The sequence below is a fragment of the Diabrotica virgifera genome, chromosome 7 (genome assembly GCF_917563875.1).
Source record: "Diabrotica virgifera virgifera chromosome 7, PGI_DIABVI_V3a".
NCBI classification, from domain to species: Eukaryota; Metazoa; Arthropoda; class Insecta; order Coleoptera; family Chrysomelidae; genus Diabrotica; species Diabrotica virgifera.
This window is the reverse complement of record NC_065449.1, coordinates 249,175,024-249,198,817: the sequence shown is the minus strand read 5'-3', so window position 1 is coordinate 249,198,817 and position 23,794 is coordinate 249,175,024. Positions and strand designations below refer to the sequence as shown.

The 23,794-nt window shown below is 31.3% G+C and overlaps 1 protein-coding gene across 1 annotated transcript; it reads right to left on the bottom strand.

Moving 5' to 3' along the window:
- Positions 1–784: 784 nt before the first annotated feature.
- On the bottom strand, positions 785–23,425 carry LOC114325252 (glycylpeptide N-tetradecanoyltransferase 1). The gene is made up of 6 exons (XM_050656626.1): positions 23,248–23,425; positions 22,790–23,043; positions 11,076–11,292; positions 10,811–10,927; positions 6,211–6,562; positions 785–1,431 (listed from the first exon to the last, which is right to left on the bottom strand). The coding sequence occupies exons 1-6, from the start codon at positions 23,328–23,330 to the stop codon at positions 1,009–1,011; spliced, it is 1,446 nt and encodes a 481-aa protein (XP_050512583.1). The 5' UTR covers positions 23,331–23,425; the 3' UTR covers positions 785–1,008.
- Between the last annotated feature and the right edge of the window lie 369 nt (positions 23,426–23,794).

The following is a 23,794-nucleotide window of genomic DNA, read 5'->3' as shown; positions in this document are numbered from 1 at the left end:
TACATAGAAATTATAATTTGCATGGAGAAGTTAGCACGTGAACCTTTACACTGTGAGCATGAGCTGATCTTGCTCCTCATAGCGCGCCATTAAAATATCGATATCTTGGCCAAAAATAAACTTAACATTTTCATAAGCTCAAATTGTTCCTTTTGAGTTCTTCTATCATTATTGTTAATTAAAGTATAAATGTTTATGGCTCAAATTTGCTTGAAACCCATATAAATAAATTAATGTCCAATTTTTTTAAGAAAATTATAACTTCAAACGGGTATAACTTTAAAACAAATGAAAACAAAGTAATTTAACAAATTTTGTTTGGAAGTCTATTAATTAAGCTTTAAAATGAGACCTTTTAAGACGCATTTGCACGCGTAGAAGCTGAGTTAAGATCGATAAAGCTTCGAAAAATACTTATTTTGCAATTTCCAATTTGCATTGTGCACTAGTATTCCAATATCTTGAGTTGTAATTATTGGATTTGAGTTTAGTAAACGTTTTTTCTTCGTTTTTTATTAAGGAACAAATTTTATTTAAAAAATTTTTTGTATCTCTTTTAGTTTATGAGCCAGAGGCTTATAAACAATTAAATTGTTTATAACAACTTTTCGACCACTCGGATCGAAATCCACCATCGAAATTGGTAATCAGCAGCCAAAAATCCATAAGAAACCGTTGAGTTTGTCCATCAGAATTGAAAAGGGCACGGTGACCTCTATTTGGCGCCTAGACTAAAACGCACCGGGCTAATAATGAGCCACAAAAAAAAATAAAGTAACAAAACTTTTATAAATAAATCATTTTATTTAAACTGTTCTAAATAAACATTTAAAAGTGATACATCAACTATCACAAGTATAATTGAATTGAAACCAAAGATTTGTAGACAAAAAAAGTATATATTATATAATTTGAAATCCATGATAATGTAAAGAAATCGTTATTCCGCCTCTACGTTCCGATCTCATACAAAAAAAAAACGCAAAGTCGATTAATAATTTCTAAGCCCTATTGAAGAACAAGTCCTATGTTGCACGGCATCATACTAGGGCACTTCCAGTTGTATAAATAGTACTGCAACTTCCCGTCACCTAGTCCGAACTTCAATTGCAACAAAAACTCGGAGTTTTCCATCAGGTCTAAGGCATTGTACACGTCGAAACTGAGCTGTTTGGCTGAGATTAAGGCATCTGTCATCAGGGGCACCCAGGACGTGCCTTTGGATACGTTGTAGAAAGAGTACGCGGCCTTCAGGTTCTTGTGGACCGGGTGATGCATTACCGTGGATGGCAGAGTGTAGTAACTGACGAAATCGGTGATTTCGCCGTTGTTTTCCACCACGAAACTGTCGATTATGTTCGTTCTAGGTAGGAACCAATGTGTGAACTCTTCTTCGTTAAAATATGGCGCTAGGTCGAATCGACTTAAATACTAGAACAGAAAAATTACATAAATTACTAAATAAGTATTCTGCCGTCCTCAAATAAAACGCGGTATGTGCAGCCAACTTAAAACCGAGAAATCGGCTCTCAAAGTTTTTTCTCAGGACTCTATATGTTTTGACAACTTTTTAACGTAAAGCATGTTCTAACGATAGTCGAACATTGTTTAAAAATATATTCTTAAAAGAAAATCATGTTTTTATCAAAGTTGTAAATAAAAAGTCATATACCGCGTTTTAATTGAGCAGCGGACATATTACTGGATCAGAAATAGTACCGTATCTGCATTTTATTTACAAATAGGATTTTTTGAAGTTATACTTCTTTACCGGCGATAGAGGGTAAATTTTTATATGGGAAAACCTAGCGACCGGGCGCATGCGCATTATAACTTTGTTCTGATTGGATGTTCAAATGACATTTCAAAAATTATTCAATATGGCGGCTGTGGCACAGCTGTAGTTAGATTATTTATGGTTGTTGCGTTTTAAAATTTGTGTGAAAAGAAACAACAAACAAAAGTTAGTTAATAGTTATACTGCCTTTTTAAATAGTTTTCATATACCTATATTTTTGGACTTTTGGACTATTTTGGACAAGGAAAACTCATTCTAATTTGGTAAGTAGTTTTTATTATAATCATATTGTAATTATACATTTGGATTAGGTTGAAATACATACATTTATTTTCTCAAGAATGCGGATTTTAGAGAGAAATCCCAAATTAGGTTCGATTTTTATTTTTAAATTATGATTTTTTGGCGTAGATTTATTTATCTAGTAGGTATGTAATGCTTTGATTTACATACTTAATTTGATTACCAACAAAAGTTCTACCAATCTTCATCTAATATATTGTTTTCTTACTGTTTTGTTATATTTTTATATTTTCTTAACTATAACTGTCAAACAGTAAAACGTTCAGTTACCGTATTTTTCCACATGATAAATAATGTGGGATTGGACGAGTGAGTCTACGCTTCGATTACGAGTCAAAGCGGCACTAAATTCAAGGGTTCAATTCCCGATGCAAGTTTTATTTTTTTATTTTTTTATGCATGTTATGATTGTAAGTATATTTGTTATATAATTTTTTTTTCAGAAAATGCGTATTTAAAATTTTTGCCAACAATTATTATCGTTCAGGAATCATTTTTTCTTTGTGGCATTTTTCAATGTGTTTGTGTGCGTTTTATTCTTTTATTTTTTAAAATTTTTGGTATTGTCTTAAAAATCACATAATATGTAGTAGAAGTATAACTTCTTACGTGCGTACAAAGTACACACACATTCTTGTTTACAAGCAAGAATGGTTACCAAAAAAGAAAAATAAATAGCTTATAATTGTTTATTATACAGTGAGCACGTAAAGGTTGGAATAAATTCATTTTCTGGAGAACGGACGATTTTGGAAAAAAGTCCCGAAACAGGTTAATTTTTAGTTTTAAATTGCGACTTTTTGGCATATGTATCATACTAGTGACGTCACCCACCTGGGTGTGATGACGTAATCGATGATTTTTTTAAATAAGAACAGGGGTCGTGTGATAGCTCATTTGAAAGGTAATTAAATATTACTGAATATAGAATTAAATTACCTTTCAAATGAGCTGTCACACGACCCCTATTCCTATTTAAAAAAATCATCGATGACGTCATCACGCCCAGATGTCTGACGTCACTAGTATGAGATATATGCCAAAAAGTCGTAATTTAAAAATAAAAATTGACCTGTTTCAGGATTTTTTTCCAAAATCGTTCAGTCTCGAGAAAATGAATTTAGTCCAACCTTTACGTGCTCACTGTATATGCAAAATACCTACATGTCATAAATGTTCAAAATACGAGGTCGCAACACCAGTCTCGATAAAAACGCGGTAAATGGGCTGTGTTCAATTAAAACGCGGCAATTAATACTTGCTAGCACATACCGCTTTTTAGTTGAGTACTCTGTAGATAACGCATTTTAATTAAGCAACTGTTGAAATTCAGCACATACGGCATATTCCAATTTGTTTATTTTGGTAGTAAATAAAATGATACGGCTTTCAGACATTGCAAAAGCATAAATACGATCACAAGGAAACCACATATAGCAAAAATTCGATTTTCAATTTTTTTGCAGATACCGCGTTTTAATTGAGGACGGCAGTATTACCATCACCTTCAAAAACCCAAAAAACTGTTTTTTAGGGTTTTCCCCATTTGATAGACTTCAAAATATGTAGATCAGATCAAGGTTTTTACAGGTTACATATAATTTGAAGTAACTGAGTTCTTTAGGACATTCATAAATTGGGCTAATCACGTTCAAACCACCCCAAGAAACCATGTTTTCAGAGTTTTTACGGGGTTAATGATATTTTTTGAAATCGATACAACTTGAATCAATGTTTAAATTTTTTACGTTGTAAGTGTTTAATGTTTTAACTGTTTAAAGATGATAAAAATGGAAAAATTCAAAAACATTTGAAAACGGGTTTTGGCTTAAGGATGCATATATATTTCTCTACGGCTCACTGTGGTTCCAAATGCCAAAAAGCTGGTCATGAACTTGTAATAGCGTATATTGTTCATACACTTCGGAATTACTTTCTTACTTAAGGGTTTTTGGGGTCGCCGATTCTGACATTTTTTTTTTAAACAAAATGGCGGATCCAACGTGGCGGAAAGAAATTGAATATATCAATCAAAACTCAAAATTGTTTGTCAAATTTGGTAGTTTAACGTCGCTGATTATAAATCCAACATTATTTTTTTGGAAAAACAAAATGGCGGACCCAATACAGCCAAAAGAAATTCAAAAATTTTATTTTAAACGCATATTTTTATAACGCATAAAGTATAGTATTTAGAACCTATTACTTAGGTACAACCGCCCATAGATACGCAAAAATCGCCAGAATCATGTAATATGCGTCATTTCACACTTTTTTATTCAAACAATTGCCAGAAATGCATAGACAGTTAAAGGCAGCTAAACCAATGTGATTATGTAGAAAGTCGCCAATTATCGAATACCATTTTGTTTTAAGGATATAAAATAATACCTTTATAGAAATGAAAACAATTTAATGTTATGTGACACATCAGTCATACATTTTTATGTAGTAATTAAAAGCCTTCTATTAAATATCTTAATTAACAAAAAAAATCGAATAAAAAAACAAAATGCCAAATGAGTAACCAAATATGGAATAGGTACCCGTATATGGAATATAGGCATAAAACAACATATCAATAACAAAAATAGACCTAAACATCTGAGATCAAATAAATTTAAATAAGAAAATTGTGAAAAATGAAAGAAGTAGCTTAATTCACTTGCAGACATGTATGAAACTCTGGACCAGCACAATCATAATGAGCTCAGTGACACTTAATCCACTATTCTATAATTAGGCACCAACGACTGTCCATATTTGGATTTGTACATTAGTTCAAACTAGTATCAACATTTTTTCAAGTCGTAATGTTTTAATTACAGAAGGTCATAAAATATCAAAATAAAGGTACTATTGATATACACAGATATAGATAATAGAGGATGGTCTTGTAGTGCGGTTCCAACTTATATTTTCGGAGAAATCAAGGAATTCCATATTAGGGCACTATTCCATATTTGGTTACTTTCCTCTATCTTCTGACTCTGCATTTTGAGATTAATAAATATTAATCGCAGAATTATGCAGAATTATGTATTTACGAAATTTTGATTATTTCAAGTAATTTTTACTGTTTATTCATTAACAAATTTTATGCATTTATTGTTATCAAATCGTTAGTCAACTTTCATCTTACATTAACACATGCTTGAAAAAGAAGAATCTGCTTTACAGCAATAAAATTGATAAACTACAAAACGATTTACAGCATTTTCAATATACGCGTTCTTTTTGACTTTCACTGCCCGCCAAAATAAGGTCGTGCATGGCTCACTTGTCCTGGAGTTACGAATAAGAATAGATCCGGTCTGATCCTTATACCTGCGTATTATGACTATATGATAGTATGAGAAAACAACTGTAAACATGAAAATCCCTAAATAGGGACTTTTTCTCATGGCCACGTTTTAAACATTTGGAACCATTGTGCGGCTGTAAAATATATCATAGGAAATACATCGTCCCATTTTATAAAATTTTTGAAAACATGCTGTTTAATGAAGTAGAAAGATAAAAAAAAAGTTGGGTAAACCCAGTAAACCCCCGAACAACCATTGAAAACCTGTTCTTTGCATAAACGACGGTTGTATTTGCTTCTTGTGAGGCCTGAAAATATTCCTTTTCATATATTTTTTGAATACGAACTGGACACGCATTGATTCCGGTTGTATTGGTCTCAAAAACATGATTAAAACTGCAAAAACCCTTGATTTGATCCATTTAGAAGTACTTATGGAAAAATCTTAAAAAAACCATAAATATATTTTTTAATAAAATAAACAAAATAATAAAACTACACCTGCAGCCATCTCCAAAAAAATTTATAAGCTTTTTTGAAAAAAAAAAATGCATATTTAGGTTGTACTGAGGATGACCAATTTTCAAATTCATTTCAACCCATTGAATAAAATAATAAAAACAAAAAATGATGTTTTTGTCGACAGTAGAAGTAAGGAAGAGGGCAAGGAGCAAGAATTGCACTATTTTTGGATCACATAGATAGAACATAAAAAGTGAAAATAAATATAGAATTCTGGGAGTTAAGGCATTTTGCCTTTTTTAAGGGGGGTGGTACCCTTTAACCTAATAAAAAAGTAACTTACCTCTACTAGTAATTTGTGAGCTTGAGGTATATCTTCGGCTGTCATTTTTCTAAATCCCGGAGTCTTAGGCTTGTCCGGCAGTTTGTACAACTTGAGAGTCCGTTGCAGCGTCATATTACGAGACAAATGAGAAAACTTCACCTCGATTAATTTTTTCGGATTCAGCGATCGATGCCAGTAGGTACAAGTACTCACTGGTTTCGGTAGGACTATGCCGGCGGTGTACACTGCTTGAAAGAGGCCGTTCAGGTGTACTCTGCGGGTGATTTCTCGAATCAACACTGGTGCGACTCGTTTGGAACGTAGCTTTTTATGTACACATAGAAAATTTATCTCCACCATTCTTTGTGTCCTAAAAACATGGAAAAACATATTTATGTGAATTGTCAACTTCGATACAGTGCGGCTTGTGCAATAATTGTTGGCTTATAACACACAAAAGGTCTTAATAGCCCCGTAAATGAACCGGAAATACGGCAATACCGGGTAATTTTCAGGGGCAACTCCAAATTGCATGAAAATTTGGATTTAGGCTTTACTTACCCTCCACTTCAAAGTTGAATTTGTGCTGTTGGTTGCTTTTACTTTGGAGTGACAGTCACCCCTTCTCGGGGATGATAAAACATACGTTCAAGATAAGCCCAGAAATGGATAAACTGATTGATTGTCAGCAACTTTTTTTCTATAGTGTTTTTTATGTAAGTCAATACTTTTTGAGTTATTTGTAATTGAAAATGTTTATCTTTCGACAAAAAAACTACGTTTTCAGACGGTTTGTCGCAAATATGTAACTCAAAAAGTAAATATTTTATCAAAAAAAAAAAAAGAATATGTGTGTACTTTGTACGCACGTAAGAAGTTATACTAGTCCAGAAAGCCACTGCGCATCCGCTAGGAAAAATATTCTGATTCGGATTTTTTGCACAATCTTACTCAAAAAAGGACTCCTTTTAACAAATTTCCATGTTGCCAGGACTAAAAGATGGTCAAAAATTTTTTAAACGTTTTTTTTGTTTTTTTCCTAAAATAATTTTTCTTGCATGGAAAAAAGTTTTTTTAGGTTTTTTGGATCATTCCAAACAGAAAAGGTCTTTAGTGACTTTTCTCTAAAAATGATAGTTTTTGACATATAAGCGATTAAAAATTGAAAAATTGCGAAATCGGCCATTTTTAACCCTCAAAAACTATGTGAAAAACTGAAAATTTGAATGTTGCCAAGGTAGGTAGATATTCTTTAAACATCGATTAATGAAATCCCGAAGAGTTTTTGCAATACAATATTCAAAACTCCTTTGTTTTTTAATTGCTAATCAAGCGTGCGCGACACTATTTTCCACCGACAGTATGGTGCAAATGAAAGGAATAAATTCGTTATTTCGTAAACCGGCGACTTTAAGGAAAAATCACGAAACAGGTCAATTTTTATTTTTAATTTATGATATTGTGGCATATATGGTATACTAGTGACGTCATCCATCTGGACGTGATGGCGTAATCGATGATTTTTTTAAATGAGAATAGGGGTCGTGTGCTAGCTCATTTGAAAGGTTCTTCAATTCTCTATTCAGTAATATAAACATTTACATAATTATTTATACAGGATGCCCAAAAAATTTTTATTAAATTAAATTATTTGACAAAAAAAGAAGTAGGAGGGCACCCTGTATAAATAATTATGTAAATGTTTACATTACTGAATAGAGAATTAAAGAACCTTTCAAATGAGCTACCACACAACCCCCATTCTCATTTAAAAAAAATCATCGATTACGTCATCACGCCCAGATGGATGACGTCACTAGTATACCATATATGCCACAATATCATAACTTAAAAATAAAAATCGACCTGTTTCGGGATTTTTCCTTAAAGTCGCCGGTTTACGAAATAACGAATTTATTCCTTTCATTTGCACCATACTGTCGGTGGAAAATAGTGTCGCGCACGCTTGATTAGCAATTAAAAAACAAAGGAGTTTTGAATATTGTATTGCAAAAACTCTTCGGGATTTCATTAATCGATGTTTAAAGAATATCTACCTACCTTGGCAACATTCAAATTTTCAGTTTTTCACATAGTTTTTGAGTTTAAAAATGGCCGATTTCGCAATTTTTCAATTTTTAATCGCTTATATGTCAAAAACTGTCATTTTTAGAGAAAAGTCACTAAAGACCTTTTCTGTTTGGAATGATCCAAAAAACCTAAAAAAACTATTTTCCATGCAAAAAAATAATTTTAGGAAAAAAACAAAAAAAAAACGTTTAAAAAATTTTTAACCACCTTTTGGTCCTGGCAACATGCAAATTTGTTAAAAGGGGTCCTTTTTGAGTAAGATTGTGCAAAAAATCCGAATTAGAATATTTTTCCTAGCGGATGCGCAGTGGCTTTCTGGACTATACTTCTATTATAATATGATTTCTTAAAAATAAATATACTTTAAACAGTTTGTTTTAATTTTTTTTTAAACACCAAACTAATTTTGTGTTTACCGCTTTCAAAAAAATAAAAAAAAAGTATAGGATTGCTCCGGATTCGAACTCAAGACCTCTCGATCTCTAGCCGAATGCTATACCAAATACGCTACGAGGACTGTGTCTGTATCGGTTCGAAAGTACCTAATGACAATTCACGGTAACAAACAGACGAGGTGAAGTATAATAAATATACAATAAAATGTTTTAATAATACTTATCTTACTCCTGAGGAAGACAGATCCAAAGACACAAAAATTATAATAAATATATTTACTAAAAACACTAATATATTATTTTCACACTTTTTCTTGCACTGATATATTTATACATAACTTGAAACATTCAGCAAATAAACGCCATACTGTCTGTGTGCGCATGCGCGCAGTATTATGAAATTTTACTCTCAATCGCGCCTAAAGAAGTATAACTTCAAAAACGAAAAGAGTTGTGTATTTGTAAGTCTATAGATCCAGCCAAAGCAAATTTGTAGCTCATGAAAAATACCAATTTTATTCGTTTAATTTCAAATCGAATATTTCATCGTGAAATAACCAAAAAAGCACTTTTCGGAAAAACCCCATTTAAACTTTTTTAAAGTATTTAAAGAAAGCTTATTTTAATTGTCCATAAAAGTTTCTAGCAATAAAAATAAACGAGTTACGCTCAAAATAAAGTTGACCCCCTTTTTTTGTTAAAAAAAATCATGAAAATCTCCCCGTGTTTAGCTCCTCAAATAAAAACAATTTACTTTACTTATCTATTTTTTATATGATCTGTCAGTTTCACCGGTTTAAAGTGCTTATTTTTGAAAGGGTTATAGTTGAAAGGGCTTGAGCGAGTGATTAATCACTAGTGTATGCAAACTTTGAACAGACATATCTTAACCAATTTTTGTCTTACAGAAAAACAAAATGAAACTAGCATATTTATAATAGCAAAACCTACATTTTTTTACTGTTTAACATCTTTAGTATCACTAATACTTTTTAAATTACTTTGAAAAAAGGAAATTCTTCCAAAATCTTTAGAATTTTTTTTATTATAAAACCAAATTTTTTCAAAAATAAGCACTTGAAGCCGGTCAAACTTACAGATCATTTATATACAATACACATACATTTAAAGTAAATGGTAAAGCGATAACGATTTATTTTATTTAGGGTACTAAATAGAGGCAGATTTTCACGATTTTTTTTTACAAAAAAAAGGGCAAACTTTTTTCAGCGTAACTCGTTTATTTTTGATGCTAGAAACTTTGGAGAAATAAAAATAAAGCTTATTTAAACACTTTCAAAAATGTTAATAAATTTTTCCCAAAAATTGCTTAATTTTTCGGTGATTTCACGTTGAATTATTCGATTTGGAATTAGACGAATAAGAACGTATTTTTCATGAGCTACAACTCTGCTTTTACTCGGTTTATATACTATACTGATACACCATTTTTTTCATTTTTTTTATGAGCTACACTTTTGCTAAGAATATATTTTTCGATAAAATATTTACTTTTTGAGTGATTGGCGAAAAACCATCTGAAAAAGTAGTTTCTTTGTCGAAAAATAAACATTTTCAATCGCAAATAACTCGAAAAGTATTAACTTACATAAAATCTCTATAAAACAAAAGTTGCTTAAAATCAGTAAATTTATCCATTTCCGGGCTTATTTTAAACACGCCTTTGTTCACCCCCCAGAAGGGGGTGACTGTCCCCCCCCCGAAGTAAAAGCAACCAACGGCACAAATTCAACTTTGAAGTAGAGGGTAAATAAAACCTAAATCCAAATTTGTATGCAATTCGGAGTTGCCCCTGAAAATTACACCCCAAAACGGTCATTTACTGGGTATAAAATGAAAAACGTTTATTTCTAGGCTTATATTAACACTTTGACTCCGATGTGTATCATACATAATACACAACAGGTACTCTCCCTGAGCATATGTGCATGAATTTGATACAAAAGAGTAGAACTTATTCAAGAGAAAAAAGTGGCCAGGCTGTGACAACTTATGAGGATAAATATTCCCAGGAGTTAAAGTGAAAGTGTTAATCGTCAAAAGTTACAATAGGGTAGAATATAAATTAAAACAGATCAAAATTATTAATACGAGACAGAGTATTTACTTACTTTTTATAAATGTTTAGAGTTGCTGGAATTGCAGAGATAAATCCCACTAATCTACCACTTTTTACAACTCTGACTCCACAATGCCATTCTCGCTTCCACCCTGGGGGTTGCAAAGCCCTGAAAATATAAAAGTTACATATAAATACAAAATGAGTTTTTAGTGTGACATTGGTCGATAATTCCAATATAGTACAGAATATCCAAAAAGGTTATTTAGAAAAACTGTCGGCAATGTCGAATTCTACAGGGTGAATTCTACACTTACCATTTCAAAAATTCAGGTTGATAATCAAATCTAAACATACAATCGTCATCTTCAACATAGTTTTCATTGAGTAACGTATATAACTCTTTGAGCACCAACGGTTCATCTAGATTAAGAGTGTCCCACATAAAACCATCAGGCAAACTGTACGGTTCTTGTCTAATGTCAGCAGGTTCTTTGTCTGGTTCAATGGCTTCGTTAACAGTTATTTTTTCGTCTAAAATTAAGATATACAAATTAAAGGTATAATTATATTTAAGTTTATAAAAACGCCTGATTTAAAATGTAAATGCGCCAGCGTGTGATATAGATACTTTAGTCAGGTGCCGTTCAACAGAATGACTCCTAGCCGAGTTCCATCCTCTTCGATAGGCAGCTAACGGGTTAAATAACTTTTTAAATATGACCCAATTTTGATCATCTCTTGAATATACAGGGTGATTGATTAGTAGGGTAAAGCTCAATAGCTCCGCTATAGTAATAGATAGCAATAAAAGTTAATAACAAAAATTTTAGCCACCTTTAAACTTCACATTACAAAATTAGTTAGAATGTTACAGGGTGTTCGATAACACAATGGCAGACCTAACTTATGTTTTTTTTAAATAGAACACCCTATATTTTATTTTATATTCGAAATCCTGTTAATTTCTCCATCACAAAAATATAAAGGTTTGTAATGTTATACAGGGTATTTACAAAGTTATAACCAATTTTGTATGAAAATCGTAACAAGTTCAACTCCCTGTATAAATAAAAATAAGCACAACAGCAATGGTTTATTAATGCCATATTTTTTATTTATTGTCAAAATTTTTAAGAATTATTGATATTGCTAATTTTCTTTATATCAAATACAGGGTGTGTCAAAACGCAAGTACATTATTTTCTCAGTAATGTTAAATGGAACACCCTGTATTTTATATCATTATTGAAAAGTAACATTAACGTACTTTAATTTTTATATAACATTCCCTATGCCCAAATTTATTAGTTTTCGAGATATTTTAATTTTTCAGAGCAAATTATTTTAGGTGTTTAAATTTATCTAAATTTTAAGTAAGCCACGACTCAATTGACAATTGAAGATTACCGATTATCAATCCGGTAATCAATCTAACACTGTAGCAAATAAAGAAATAAAAATAATTTATTAGTAATACATTTTACAAACAAAAACACAACCACTACATGCAACATTTTTGAAACAATTAAAAACTATCTTTTTATGTAAATGCAACAAATAAACAAAGAAAATTAGTAATAAATTTTACAAAAAAACACACAAACACAAAATACAATATTTTGTGAAGACAATTAAACACTACTTTTGTATGTAAATGTAACAATGTAACAAATAAAGAACGAAACATAATTTATCAGTAATACATTTTGCAAAAAACATATTCGAAAAATTTAGAAGCTACTTTTAATTAAATATTTTTAATATTTAATTACATAAGGTGTTCAAAATTATCTCCTAACACATTTATGTACGCCTAAAAACGATCATTGAATGAGCTACTTACTCTACGGAGCATTTGTAAATTAACACATCGAAATACACTTTGTATTCTATTTTTCATCTCATCCCTTGTTGTTGGAGGTATTTTATAAACTTCATTATTAACGTAACCCCAAAAAAATCAGTCCAGTTTATTAAATTCTGGTGATTTGGGTGGCCACGCTACTGGTCCATTGAAAAATGAAAATATCTCGAAAACTAATAAACTTAGACATAGGGAATGTTATCTAAAAATTAAAGTATGGTAATGGTACTTGTCAACAGTGATATAAAATACAAGGTGTTCCATTTAAAATTACTGAGAAAATAATGTACTTGCGTTTTGACTCACCCTGTATTTGATATAAAGAAAATTAGCAATATCGACCATTCTTGAAAATTTTGACAATACGTTAAAAAATATGGCATTAATAAACCAATGTTGTTTTGCTTATTTTTATTTATACAGGGAGTTGAACTTGTTACGATTTTCATATAAAATTGGTTATAACTTTGTAAATACCCTGTATAACATAACAAACTTTTATATTTTTGTGATGGAGAAGTTAACAGGATTTCGAATTTAAAATAAAATATAGGGTATTCTTCTATAGAAATTGGTTATAACTTTGTAAATACCCTGTATAACATAACAAACCTTTATATTTTTGTGATGGAGAAGTTAACAGGATTTCGAATTTAAAATAAAATATAGGGTGTTCCATTTAAAAAACATAAGTTTGGTCTGCCACTGTGTTATCGAACACCCTGTAACATTCTAATTTTGTAATGTGAAGCTCAAAGGTGGCTAAAATTTTTGTTATTAACTTTTATTGCTATATATTACTATGTATAACGGAGCTATTGAGCTTTACCCTACTAATCAATCACCCTGTATAGAAGAAAAATCATCCCAAATTAATTGGAACTATATGAAGTCACAGTTGGAAACTGTGGAACTCCAACACAACATGGAAATGAAAGGTTAATGATAGAGCAAACCCAAATAAAAAAATTAAAGACATAGAAATATCTGGGAACCTGGGTTGATGACAAAAATGACCAAAGCACAGAAATTAAAGTCCGAATTGAAACTACAAGGCAAGCATTTATAAAAATGAAGACAGTGCTTACAAAGACTTTCAGTTGCTTCTCAGATTGAGGGCTCTAAGACGCTACATATTGTCTATAGTCTCTATTACTATACGGAATGAAAGTTTGGACATTGGAGAGACAACACACAAGAAAAATAGAAGCATTCGAAATGTGGTGTTACAGAAGAATATTGAAAATTCAGTGGGTTCAAAGGATTACCAGTGTTGAAGTGCTACGACGTTTAAATAAGGAGTTAGAAATTATGAGCAGTATAAAAACAAGAAAACTGGAATATTTGGGTAACATAACCAGAGGAGAAAAATATGAGAATTATTATGCAAGGAAGGATCCAAGGAAGAAGAAGCATAGGAAGAAGATGCATCTCCTTGCTGAGGGAACCTTAGAGAATGGTTTAACTGTAGTTCATTACAACTATTCAGATCAGCAGCCAACAAAGTGACCATATCCATTATGATATCCAACCTCTGATAGGAACTGGAACTTTAAAAAGAAGTCACAGTTATACACACCTACTTGAAGTAGCAATTAAAGACATCAAATTGGCCAGCATGCTATTGGGATAGAAACCCCATTGAGCATGTCTGGAATGTCATCTGGTATCAGCATGCCTTTTTCTGTTTTGTTAACACCTTGACAGCATTGACTATGTTGACTGTGTTACGAGGAATATATGTCCCATAGTGAACCTTTGCCACAATGCGTTAATTAATAGGAGTCGACACAGCCAACCGTTAATGTAATACCAGGGCTATTTGTCTTTTAACGCAGCCAAGGTATTAAATCTGAATAGTATCCCCTGTAGATCCAGTGGATTAAGGGATATTGTGAACAAAATATTGAAACACATTCGTGGACACATCTTCATCTTCACACAGTCGTGTCCCTTTATAAGTGTCTGCATATGCAGTCGTGTTCGTGAATGTGTTAAGAAGAACAGGGTAGTAGCTAGGTAAAAGAAAATTTTAACATTATACCCAATAGGAAATTAATTATTTATATTAAAGGAACATAATTATGAAAGGAAATTAAACAAAGGTTGAGATTATTCACATTCATTTGAACTAAATTTAAATGCGAATTTTGTTTATTTATTTTGGCATAGGTACTTTTGATAGTATTTATTTATGACCTACTCCCTCCGTGGCTCAGTGGTAAGAGCGCCTGCCTATGGATCGAAAAATCCGAAAAGGTCGTGAGTTCGAATCTCACCAGGGTCAGAAATTTTTCGTTTATTATAAATTAATAAATGAAAATAGTTTCTGTCCTTGTGGGATCGGTCCTCACCGGAGGGACCGCAGACGTTCGGATACAATTAGCGTCTCTTTGCAAAGACAATGACGTCGGCTTTGCAAAGTAACAAGACACTTACTCAACATACACACTACACATTACTCCCCTGAGTTAGTAATAAGTTATAGTCTAAAAAACAATTATGAAATTGACTGGCCAGTTGGTTGTGAAAACCAGTGCCAATAAAACACAAAACACACACACATTTATGACCTCATTGAATCTCTGACATGCAAAGATAAGTATCATTCTATTACTGTTATATTTTTATTTATACTACAGCAAAAGATTAAAGGATTAGTTAAATAGAACCACTGCATTTTGTACTTTTATTAAAGTTTCAAGTGATACTTATAAACAATGTTCATCACAACACGTTTATTAACAATAAAACACTGAGATTAGTTTTTTCTTCAAAAATTTGTTTTCAGAAGCAGACAGATTATAATTTTTCTAGATAAATGAATGACAAACAATAAATCAGTATCAGTAGAAGTTGATAGGGAATTACAACTTAAAACCAGGTATATACAAAAATAATTTAGTAAATGAGGATATATAGAATTTTTCCTTTAAAATAACAAAGTTGCTGTTCACTTCCTGTATAACCTGAAGTGGCATACCTGTCAATGTATTTTTTTTTAAGTTTTTTATAACTTATAACCAATAAACCAATTGCATGCTTCTGCTATAGCTTGTGGTCTACCTCTATGGTTAAACAACAACATAATCTTTTCTCAGACGAGTTTGCACATAATAATGAAAGGCAGCATACCGCTTGTAGACGAAATATTTATTGCTAAGTATGTAGTAAAAAACATTTTCAAGAATATACAATAAACTTATTTCTTTACTAATATATAAATGTCACCATAATCTATTTGGATAGAGTGTCTGCATGACTTTTTTAAGCTAGAATCATTGAATGCCTTTCTCTCTTAATAAGGTGCATGAATTTTTTCTTTAATAATAATAATAATTAGGCAGTATCGTTTTGTAAATAATTAGATTAGATATAATTTTTTTTGTAAACAGTTGGGCTGCATTTTTTTTGTAAATTATTAGTCCCATTTCATTTTATATTTATTTTCCTCCAAATGTTTATTACTTGTGAATACATATTGTTCTGAAGCCATTTCTTTGTGGCATTTATGTAACTATTTAAATTGGGAAATAAACCAAAATTTTAACTTGAAAAAATGATTTTATTGACGTTTCGACTTCCACCTCGGACATCGTTATCAAAACACAAAATAAATACACAATAAACTAAACAAAAATGTTTTTGCTTAGTAAAAAAAATTCTTCTAATAATTTAATTTAATCTGACTCATTCATATCGGGAATTCAGGGATATATTATACATTTTAAAGTAGAAGAATTTAAAATGACATTGCCAATATTTATAAGTTGCATTCCTGGGACGACTTTATTGAAAGATAGTTCATTGAAAGATAGTTTAATGGTCTTGATGTTTCACCTAAAATACTTTGTGAATGTGAACAATTTTATTTAGGCGAAACATCAAGACAATTAAATGTTAGAATAAGTGAACATCAGTCTTATATTAACAATAGAGAATGTGATATATCTCAAATATGTCGGATATATATACGAGTTCAGTGGAAAGATTCAAGTATAGTCCTGAAAGAAACAGATAGTAAAAAGAGAAAAATCAAAGAAGTGGCTCTAATTAGGCTAACTGAAACCAACTGTGTCGCCAATTCCTTGGTAGAATGCAGTAGGATATGGTTACCCATACTAAAAGAGGAAGTCAATACAAAGAAAATACCACGATTAGTAAGTCAATAACATATCGAGGATAGTACATAATTTATATTTTAGTATTATTTCTATATCTATTTATTATTAATATTATTTATAATTTAAATAAACATACACATAAAGTCAGAATTTGGTGTTAGTTTTGAGAGTAAACTGAATGTAAGACCAAATAGTTACAATACCGGGATAGTACCATAACGTTTTTTCCTGGTTTTTCCTTGTGATTTACTATGGAATCACTAACACGAGAATTTTACTGTCACCATTGCATGTGGTTGTCTCTTTAAAGAGAGATCACATGCTAAAATGTTTGTGTGACAGATATTCTTGAGTTAAAGTTGATTTCATGTAATCGAATGAACTATCCTTCAATAAAGTCATCCCAGGAATGCAACTCATAAATATTAGCAATATCATTTCAAAGTCTTCTACATTAAAATGTATAATATATGTCTGAATTGCCAATATGAATGAGTCAGAATAAATTAAATTATTAGAAGAATTTTTTTTTACTAAGCAACAACATTCTTGTTTAATTTATTAGTATTTTGTATTTTGATAACGATGTCTGAGGTGGAAGTCGAAACGTCAATAAAATCATTTTTTTAAGTTAAATTGTGGCTTATTTTCCAATTAGAATAGTGAATTGTGAATACATATTTTTTTCTACAAGCATTTCATTATTTTGTGTAAATCCTTCAGGAATTTTCAGATTGTGATCAGTACACTGCACACTGCAGTAGAGCTATATACACATGTAGACTGCATCCTCTGAGCAGACTGTATACAATAGTAGCACCATATCTGTGGTACTAAGGTAAAACCCAATATGTCAAAAATTATCGATTTTTCGTTTTTAATGCCAATATGTACATTGAGTGATGAAGAATATATGACAAAACCCAACATGACTAAACGCATCCATGTAACCAGTAGATGATAAAATTAGTTTCCGATATGTCCACTATTACAACAACACCGCGAACTCATCTGCTGCAAAATCATCATTTTGACATATCAGGTTTTGCCTTAGCACCACAGATATAATGTAAGTTCGTTGTGGAACACCCTGTATAATAATTAATCTTATTTACAATAAAATTGCCTCTGAATCCTTTAAAATAGTCTACAGGTGTATTTACATACACTAATTACACAAAGACAATTATTAAATATTTCTAGTAGTGTGTCATGATTGGTGACTCAATCTGAATATATTAAAGTGGCGTCAAGAGTATGCCAGGCAGACAATGGGTTATGTTCCTTGCTAAGTTAAGTATTTTATTTAAAACATGTGTAACTGTTTTGTGCAAAAAATTTCTAGTAAAAGAAATCTAGATTGATGTGAAATGTAGAATAACTAATAAAATGGTAGCCACCGTTGAAATTGTTAATTAAAAAGTTGAATATTTTATTTTGTTTATTGTTAATAAACAGGGGCAAGTCCATTGACAAAAAATATACAATTAAGCAACATCTATAAACATTACAAACAAATACTAAATAAAATACAAAATCATAAAATAAATATATATATAGAATTACAATTCAATTTAACGCTTCAGAGATTGTTTAAAGGCACTTAAGGATAAGTTGAAAAAATCTGTCTCATGAGGCAACCGATTAGCATGAACAAGAAGTCTGACCAGACCTATATTCACAGAATAATTAGTTTGACGAAAAGAAATATGAAATAGTGTATTCTCACGAAGGACACGGGAAGGAATGTGGAAACAAACCAATTGAAGCAGTTCAGGTGAATGTATCATTCTGTTAACCAATTTAAAAATGAAGATGAGATCGAAATTACCTTGTCTAGTAGACAGAGGATCAAGATCTATAGTTCTAAGTATCTCATCATATCAGAATATAAATAAGGTCTGTGTAATCTAAAGGCACAGTGCATAAAGAACAGTCTTTGCACTCTCTCCAACTTTTGAACAGAGGATTGGACAAAAGGAGACCAGATTATAGTGGAATTTTCAAGTTGAGATAGGACCAGAGAACAGTATAAAATTCTCAGCAAAAAAAATGTTATGAAAATCCCTTGTATGCCTCTTAATAAACCCTAGCTGCCTAAGAGCCTTATTACAAATAAAATCAATATGCAAATTAAAGGATAAGTCTCTCTGAAAAATGACACCAAGATCCTTGACGCTAGTGACTCTCTCAATCAAAAAACCATCCAAATTGTAATCAAAATCTACCATTTCCACTGATCAATGAAACTGGAAAACCTGACACTTATCACGATTAATGACTAATCTGTTATTATCACACCAATTCGCAAATAAGTCGAGAGATTTCTGTAGCCTAGCACAATCAGAGTAATCCCGAACAGAACAAAACAACTTTATGTCATCGGCATATGCCAACACTTCACAGTCAGTCAATGATTTAATAGCATCGTCAATAAAAACTGCAAACAATAAAGTTCCCAAGTGGGACCCCTGAGGTACTCCTGAGAGTGGAAAATACTCATTAGAAGTGAAACCATTCAGTTTGACACATAAAGACCTGCCCCGCAAGTAAGTTTTCAACCAGCAAAGAAGGTTACCACTCACACCAAAACATTCCAATTTATGCAATAAAAGGCAATGATCTACCTTATCGAACACTTTGGACAGATCAGTATAAATGAAATCCACCTTTAGATTCAACCGAGAACTGTATCAAAAATTCATTTTTCTATGACTATGCAAAGGGTGATTTTCATCTTTTGTATGGCCTCATTCAAGATATGGATTGGACAGAGCTGGAGGGGTGCTTTAATGTGGATGTATGTATGCAGTTGTTTTATGAAAAGCTGTATGCATGTATTGATCAGTCAATACCCAAAAAACAGTCAAGGAATGTATTAAGAACAACAAACAGGTATCCAATCTTCTTTACTTCGGAACTTATATCCAAGATTAAACATAAGAATCGTCTTCATAGGCAGGTAAATAAATCTGCAAATGCTTTGGTTTTGGATGAATATAAATCACTGAGATGAGAGGTGAAACAGCTTAGTAGGGAAGCATATAGGTGTCACAATATAAATATTGAGAATAATGTACAAACTGACCCTAGTAGTTTTTGGTCCTTTATAAAATCCCGTGGTGTAAATAATAAAATTCCAACAGAGGTCTCTTATAGGGGTGTGGACATAAGTGGCTGTCAGGATATTGCCAATGTTTTTGCAGAATATTTTGGCTCTGTATTTCAAAGATCAAATAGTCTCAATAGTACACTGAATCAGGGGGCTTTTCACTTTTCAAAAGTAATAGTTGAGAATGTTCTCCAAAGCATCAAAAGACTAAAACCAAAAAAAGCCACAGGTAAGGACAATATACCAGCATACATTTTTAAAGGTTGTGCAGAGGCTCTTTCTGTCCCTCTTACACTAATTTTTAATTTGTTCCTTAAGCAACGTAAATTTCCAGATAGCTTAAAGCATGCAGTTATAACACCTATATTTAAATCAGGTAATGCTGGTAACATTGAGAACTATAGGCCTATATCTGTCATCAATTCAATTGCTAAGATATTCGAGAACGTGCTTTATAACAATATTTTGAATTACTTTGGAGATAGGTTCTGTTCAGAACAACATGGTTTCTTACCAGGGAAGTTTTGTGTCAAATTTGTGTGTTTTTATAAGTTTTGCAGCAGAGGCCATAAATAATAAAACTCAACTGGGTGTAATTTTTACCGACTGCACCAAAGCTTTTGATAAGATTGATCACTCTATACTTATTGAAAAGCTAAGCAAATTTGATTTTGATTCAGAAGCATGTATGTTTCTGAGGTCATACCTTTCTGATAGGTTAAATCAAGTCAAAGTAGGGAACAGTTTATCTAAGCCATTTATGTCGACATCAGGGGTACCACAAGGTAGCAACTTGGGTCCTCTTCTGTTCGCTATATTTATTAACGATTTGCCTCACTGTGTGAAGTTTTCGACAAGCCTGCTATTTGCAGATGATTTTAAGATTTTTTTGAGAAATTTCAACTCTACAGGACTGTGAGATGCTGCAATGTGATCTGAACTCAGTAAGTCAATGGTTTGATGACAACAAAATGTTTCCAAACACTTCTAAATGTCATGTTCTTACTATCACTCGAAAAACACAATACATGGAGAACCAATACAAAATTTCTAACACTGTACTTGGAAGAAAGAACACTTGAAAAGATATTGGAGTAATGTTTCAGCAAAATTTGAGATTTAGTGAACATTATCGGATCATCATTGGAAAGGCATACAGAACTCTTGGCTTCATAATTCGTAATTCAAAATTTTTTAAAAGAACTGAAACTCTAATAGCATTATACAATGCATTGGTAAGACCTCACTTGGAGTATGCCTCTATTATATGGGCACCACAAGCCGAGTTCAAAAACGATTCTTGAGGTTTCTTTATGTCAGAAAGTTTGGTACCTATCCCTGCATGATTTCTTATAATGCTATGCTAACTTGTTTTAAAGTTCAGCGACTGGATAATAGAAGACATTTTCATTCAGCCCTTTTTATATACTATGTTGTAAATCACATTAAATATAAAGATTGCTTTTTTATAAATAATATTTAAAACACATTTAAGAATTAATAACAAACAACTGTTCTCAACTAATAAGACTGATTGTTCACCCATAAATAAGATGTTAGAAGAATGTAATCATATGATAATTAACTGTGATATAGACTTTTTAAATTCTTCTGTGAAACAAATAAAAGTTGCTTCTGAAACAAATTTCTAGTCTACAAAAGTTATTGTCGTAAAATTTTATTTAGATGTATTTATTTGTATTTAGATGTATTTATTTGTCTAGATGTATTTGTAGTGTTTTTTTTACTTGTTTTTACTTGTTGTATTCTGTTTAGGTTTAGTACTTAATATAGGAATGAGTTTTTAGCAGTAGTAAGCACTCTTTTAATGTAATAACAATTACAGTTGAGTCCGTGAGTCTTTACCTGTGCGTCATCATTTAATTAAAGCATATGAAATAAGTCGGAAATCTATTTCACGCAACAAGTGACAGAAAGTTGCTACTGTTCCAATTACGAGTTTTATTATAAAACTTGATCTTATCAAATATATAGAATGTCAAATGTAAGTTATGCTTCAAAATTTTTGTGCAGAATTACAGTTACATTTGAAGAAGCTTAATAAATTTTTTATTATTATTGATTAATAAATAAATAAACAATTTATAAAAAAATTCAATAACATTTTATTTTTGTTATTTTACTCTCTTTGACGTAAACCTAAACACAATCATTTCTTTACTGTGTGAATGACGTTAGCTTTGTATGTTTTAAATATTAATTGCCAAAATATAATTACTTACCTTAAAATTTCAAAGCCCAATATAAAATTAGTTGTGAAAACAACTGTTTGTGTAATATAAAGAAATTTCAAAACGCAAAAATTTGACAAAAACCGCAAAAAATTCAACTGACTGACAGCAACAAAAGTAAACAAGGCAGAAACGTCAAACAAATTGTGCTTAAAATATGAAAACATACCGAATCGTCTTTTTTTGTACCTATCTCTTTTCAATGCACTAAGTCTAGATGGTTCACAAAAATAACATGTGTTTTTACTTAATAACAAATGGCAGCTGGTTTTTCATGAGTTTCATGCGTGGAAGAGAATGATGCTAGATAAAAAGTATGTGTTTTATCTCGCCAGGTATTAATGACGCACGGGTAAAGACTCGCGGACTCAACTGTATTTTGTGTATTTAAAGGAGGTTAAATAAATAAATAAATAAATAAAATATACCGTCCACGAAAGCATATTATTCTGTATTTAGATATGAATACTGAAATTTAACTTCCTGTAAGCCTGTCTGCACTCTTATCTGCAGTATTACTCATAAAACAATAATATTTACATTAATCAACAAAATTTTTACCAAAATATAAGTACATTGATATGATATGCTAATGCAATAATCTACTGTGTACGCAAACTAATGAATATTTAAAATGTGCCATTTACATCTCATCAAAAAGAAAGTATGCTCTTACCCATTTTGGGAACAGGCTGGGTATTCCAAAACTGGAATGTCTTCTTTAGAGCTTCCTCTGAACTCTTGGCAGGTTTTTGTGATAGAGTAAATACCTCCATGGCTGCTTTTAGCTCCTTAATTGATATTGTATTAATAGGGTTCGATAAGTTAGATAATAAGTTGTTTTCGGCTTGGACAACCTCGTTGCTTTGGTCACTGTTTTCTTCTTGGTTTTCATTCTTTTTCTTTTTATTTTTGTTACGTTTCTTTGCACTGCAAAAGAAAGCAAACTTATGACTATTTTGACAAATTAGATAAGCAAGATAAGTTATTGAATTCCAACAAATATAATTACAACAAATAACCAAATTCAGTATTGATTTGTCATGTTTCTGTTCTTCATTACTTGTAATAAAATTCACTTATAGGTTAAAAAAATTTTTCCTTAAAAGCAAATGTACTGAAGAGTTGGCATACCTTTTATTTAATATTATTCCGTCCGTACTTCCATCGACTTCACTAACTTTTTCCAACGAGTTTTTTTCACTTTCTTCAGACATTTTGGGCTAAATTGACAGCAAAAGTAGACATTAACCCATTAATAAAATCATGTATCATCTGTGCTGCCAACCTGTTGGGATTTTATATAAAACAAAAGTCCCTAAATTGGAGGCACTTGATGACGTAAGTTTCCCCTTCCGACTCTCATAAGTGGGTATGCTTAAAAATTTTCGAGGGGTTTAATAAATTTGTTTTAGAAAATTTAAAAGACCCTTGAAAAAATTTAACAGCTTTTGGAAATTTCTAACGCCACTTTTAAGTTATTTTACTGTTGAATAATGTTATATACAGTAGTAATGCATATAATACATGCATTATATTATTTCTTTGAAGCTTTTATAGATTTTAAATCCTCAGCATATCCGCCCATGATCGGAATAAGTAAGATTTAATTATTTTGCGTCGTAATTTTAAACATAATTTAAAAAATATTTAGCATAATTTAGCGATGTAAAATTATGAA

Coding starts and splice junctions, on each gene's coding strand:
- LOC114325252 (XM_050656626.1), bottom strand. CDS start 23,330: ATGTCTGAAGAAAGTGAAAAAAACTCGTTGGAAAAAGTTAGTGAAGTC. Junction 11,293..22,789: donor CCAGCCTGTTCCCAAAATGG/GTAAGAGCATAC, acceptor TCTTAATTTTAG/ACGAAAAAATAACTGTTAAC. Junction 10,928..11,075: donor CAACCTGAATTTTTGAAATG/GTAAGTGTAGAA, acceptor TTATATTTTCAG/GGCTTTGCAACCCCCAGGGT.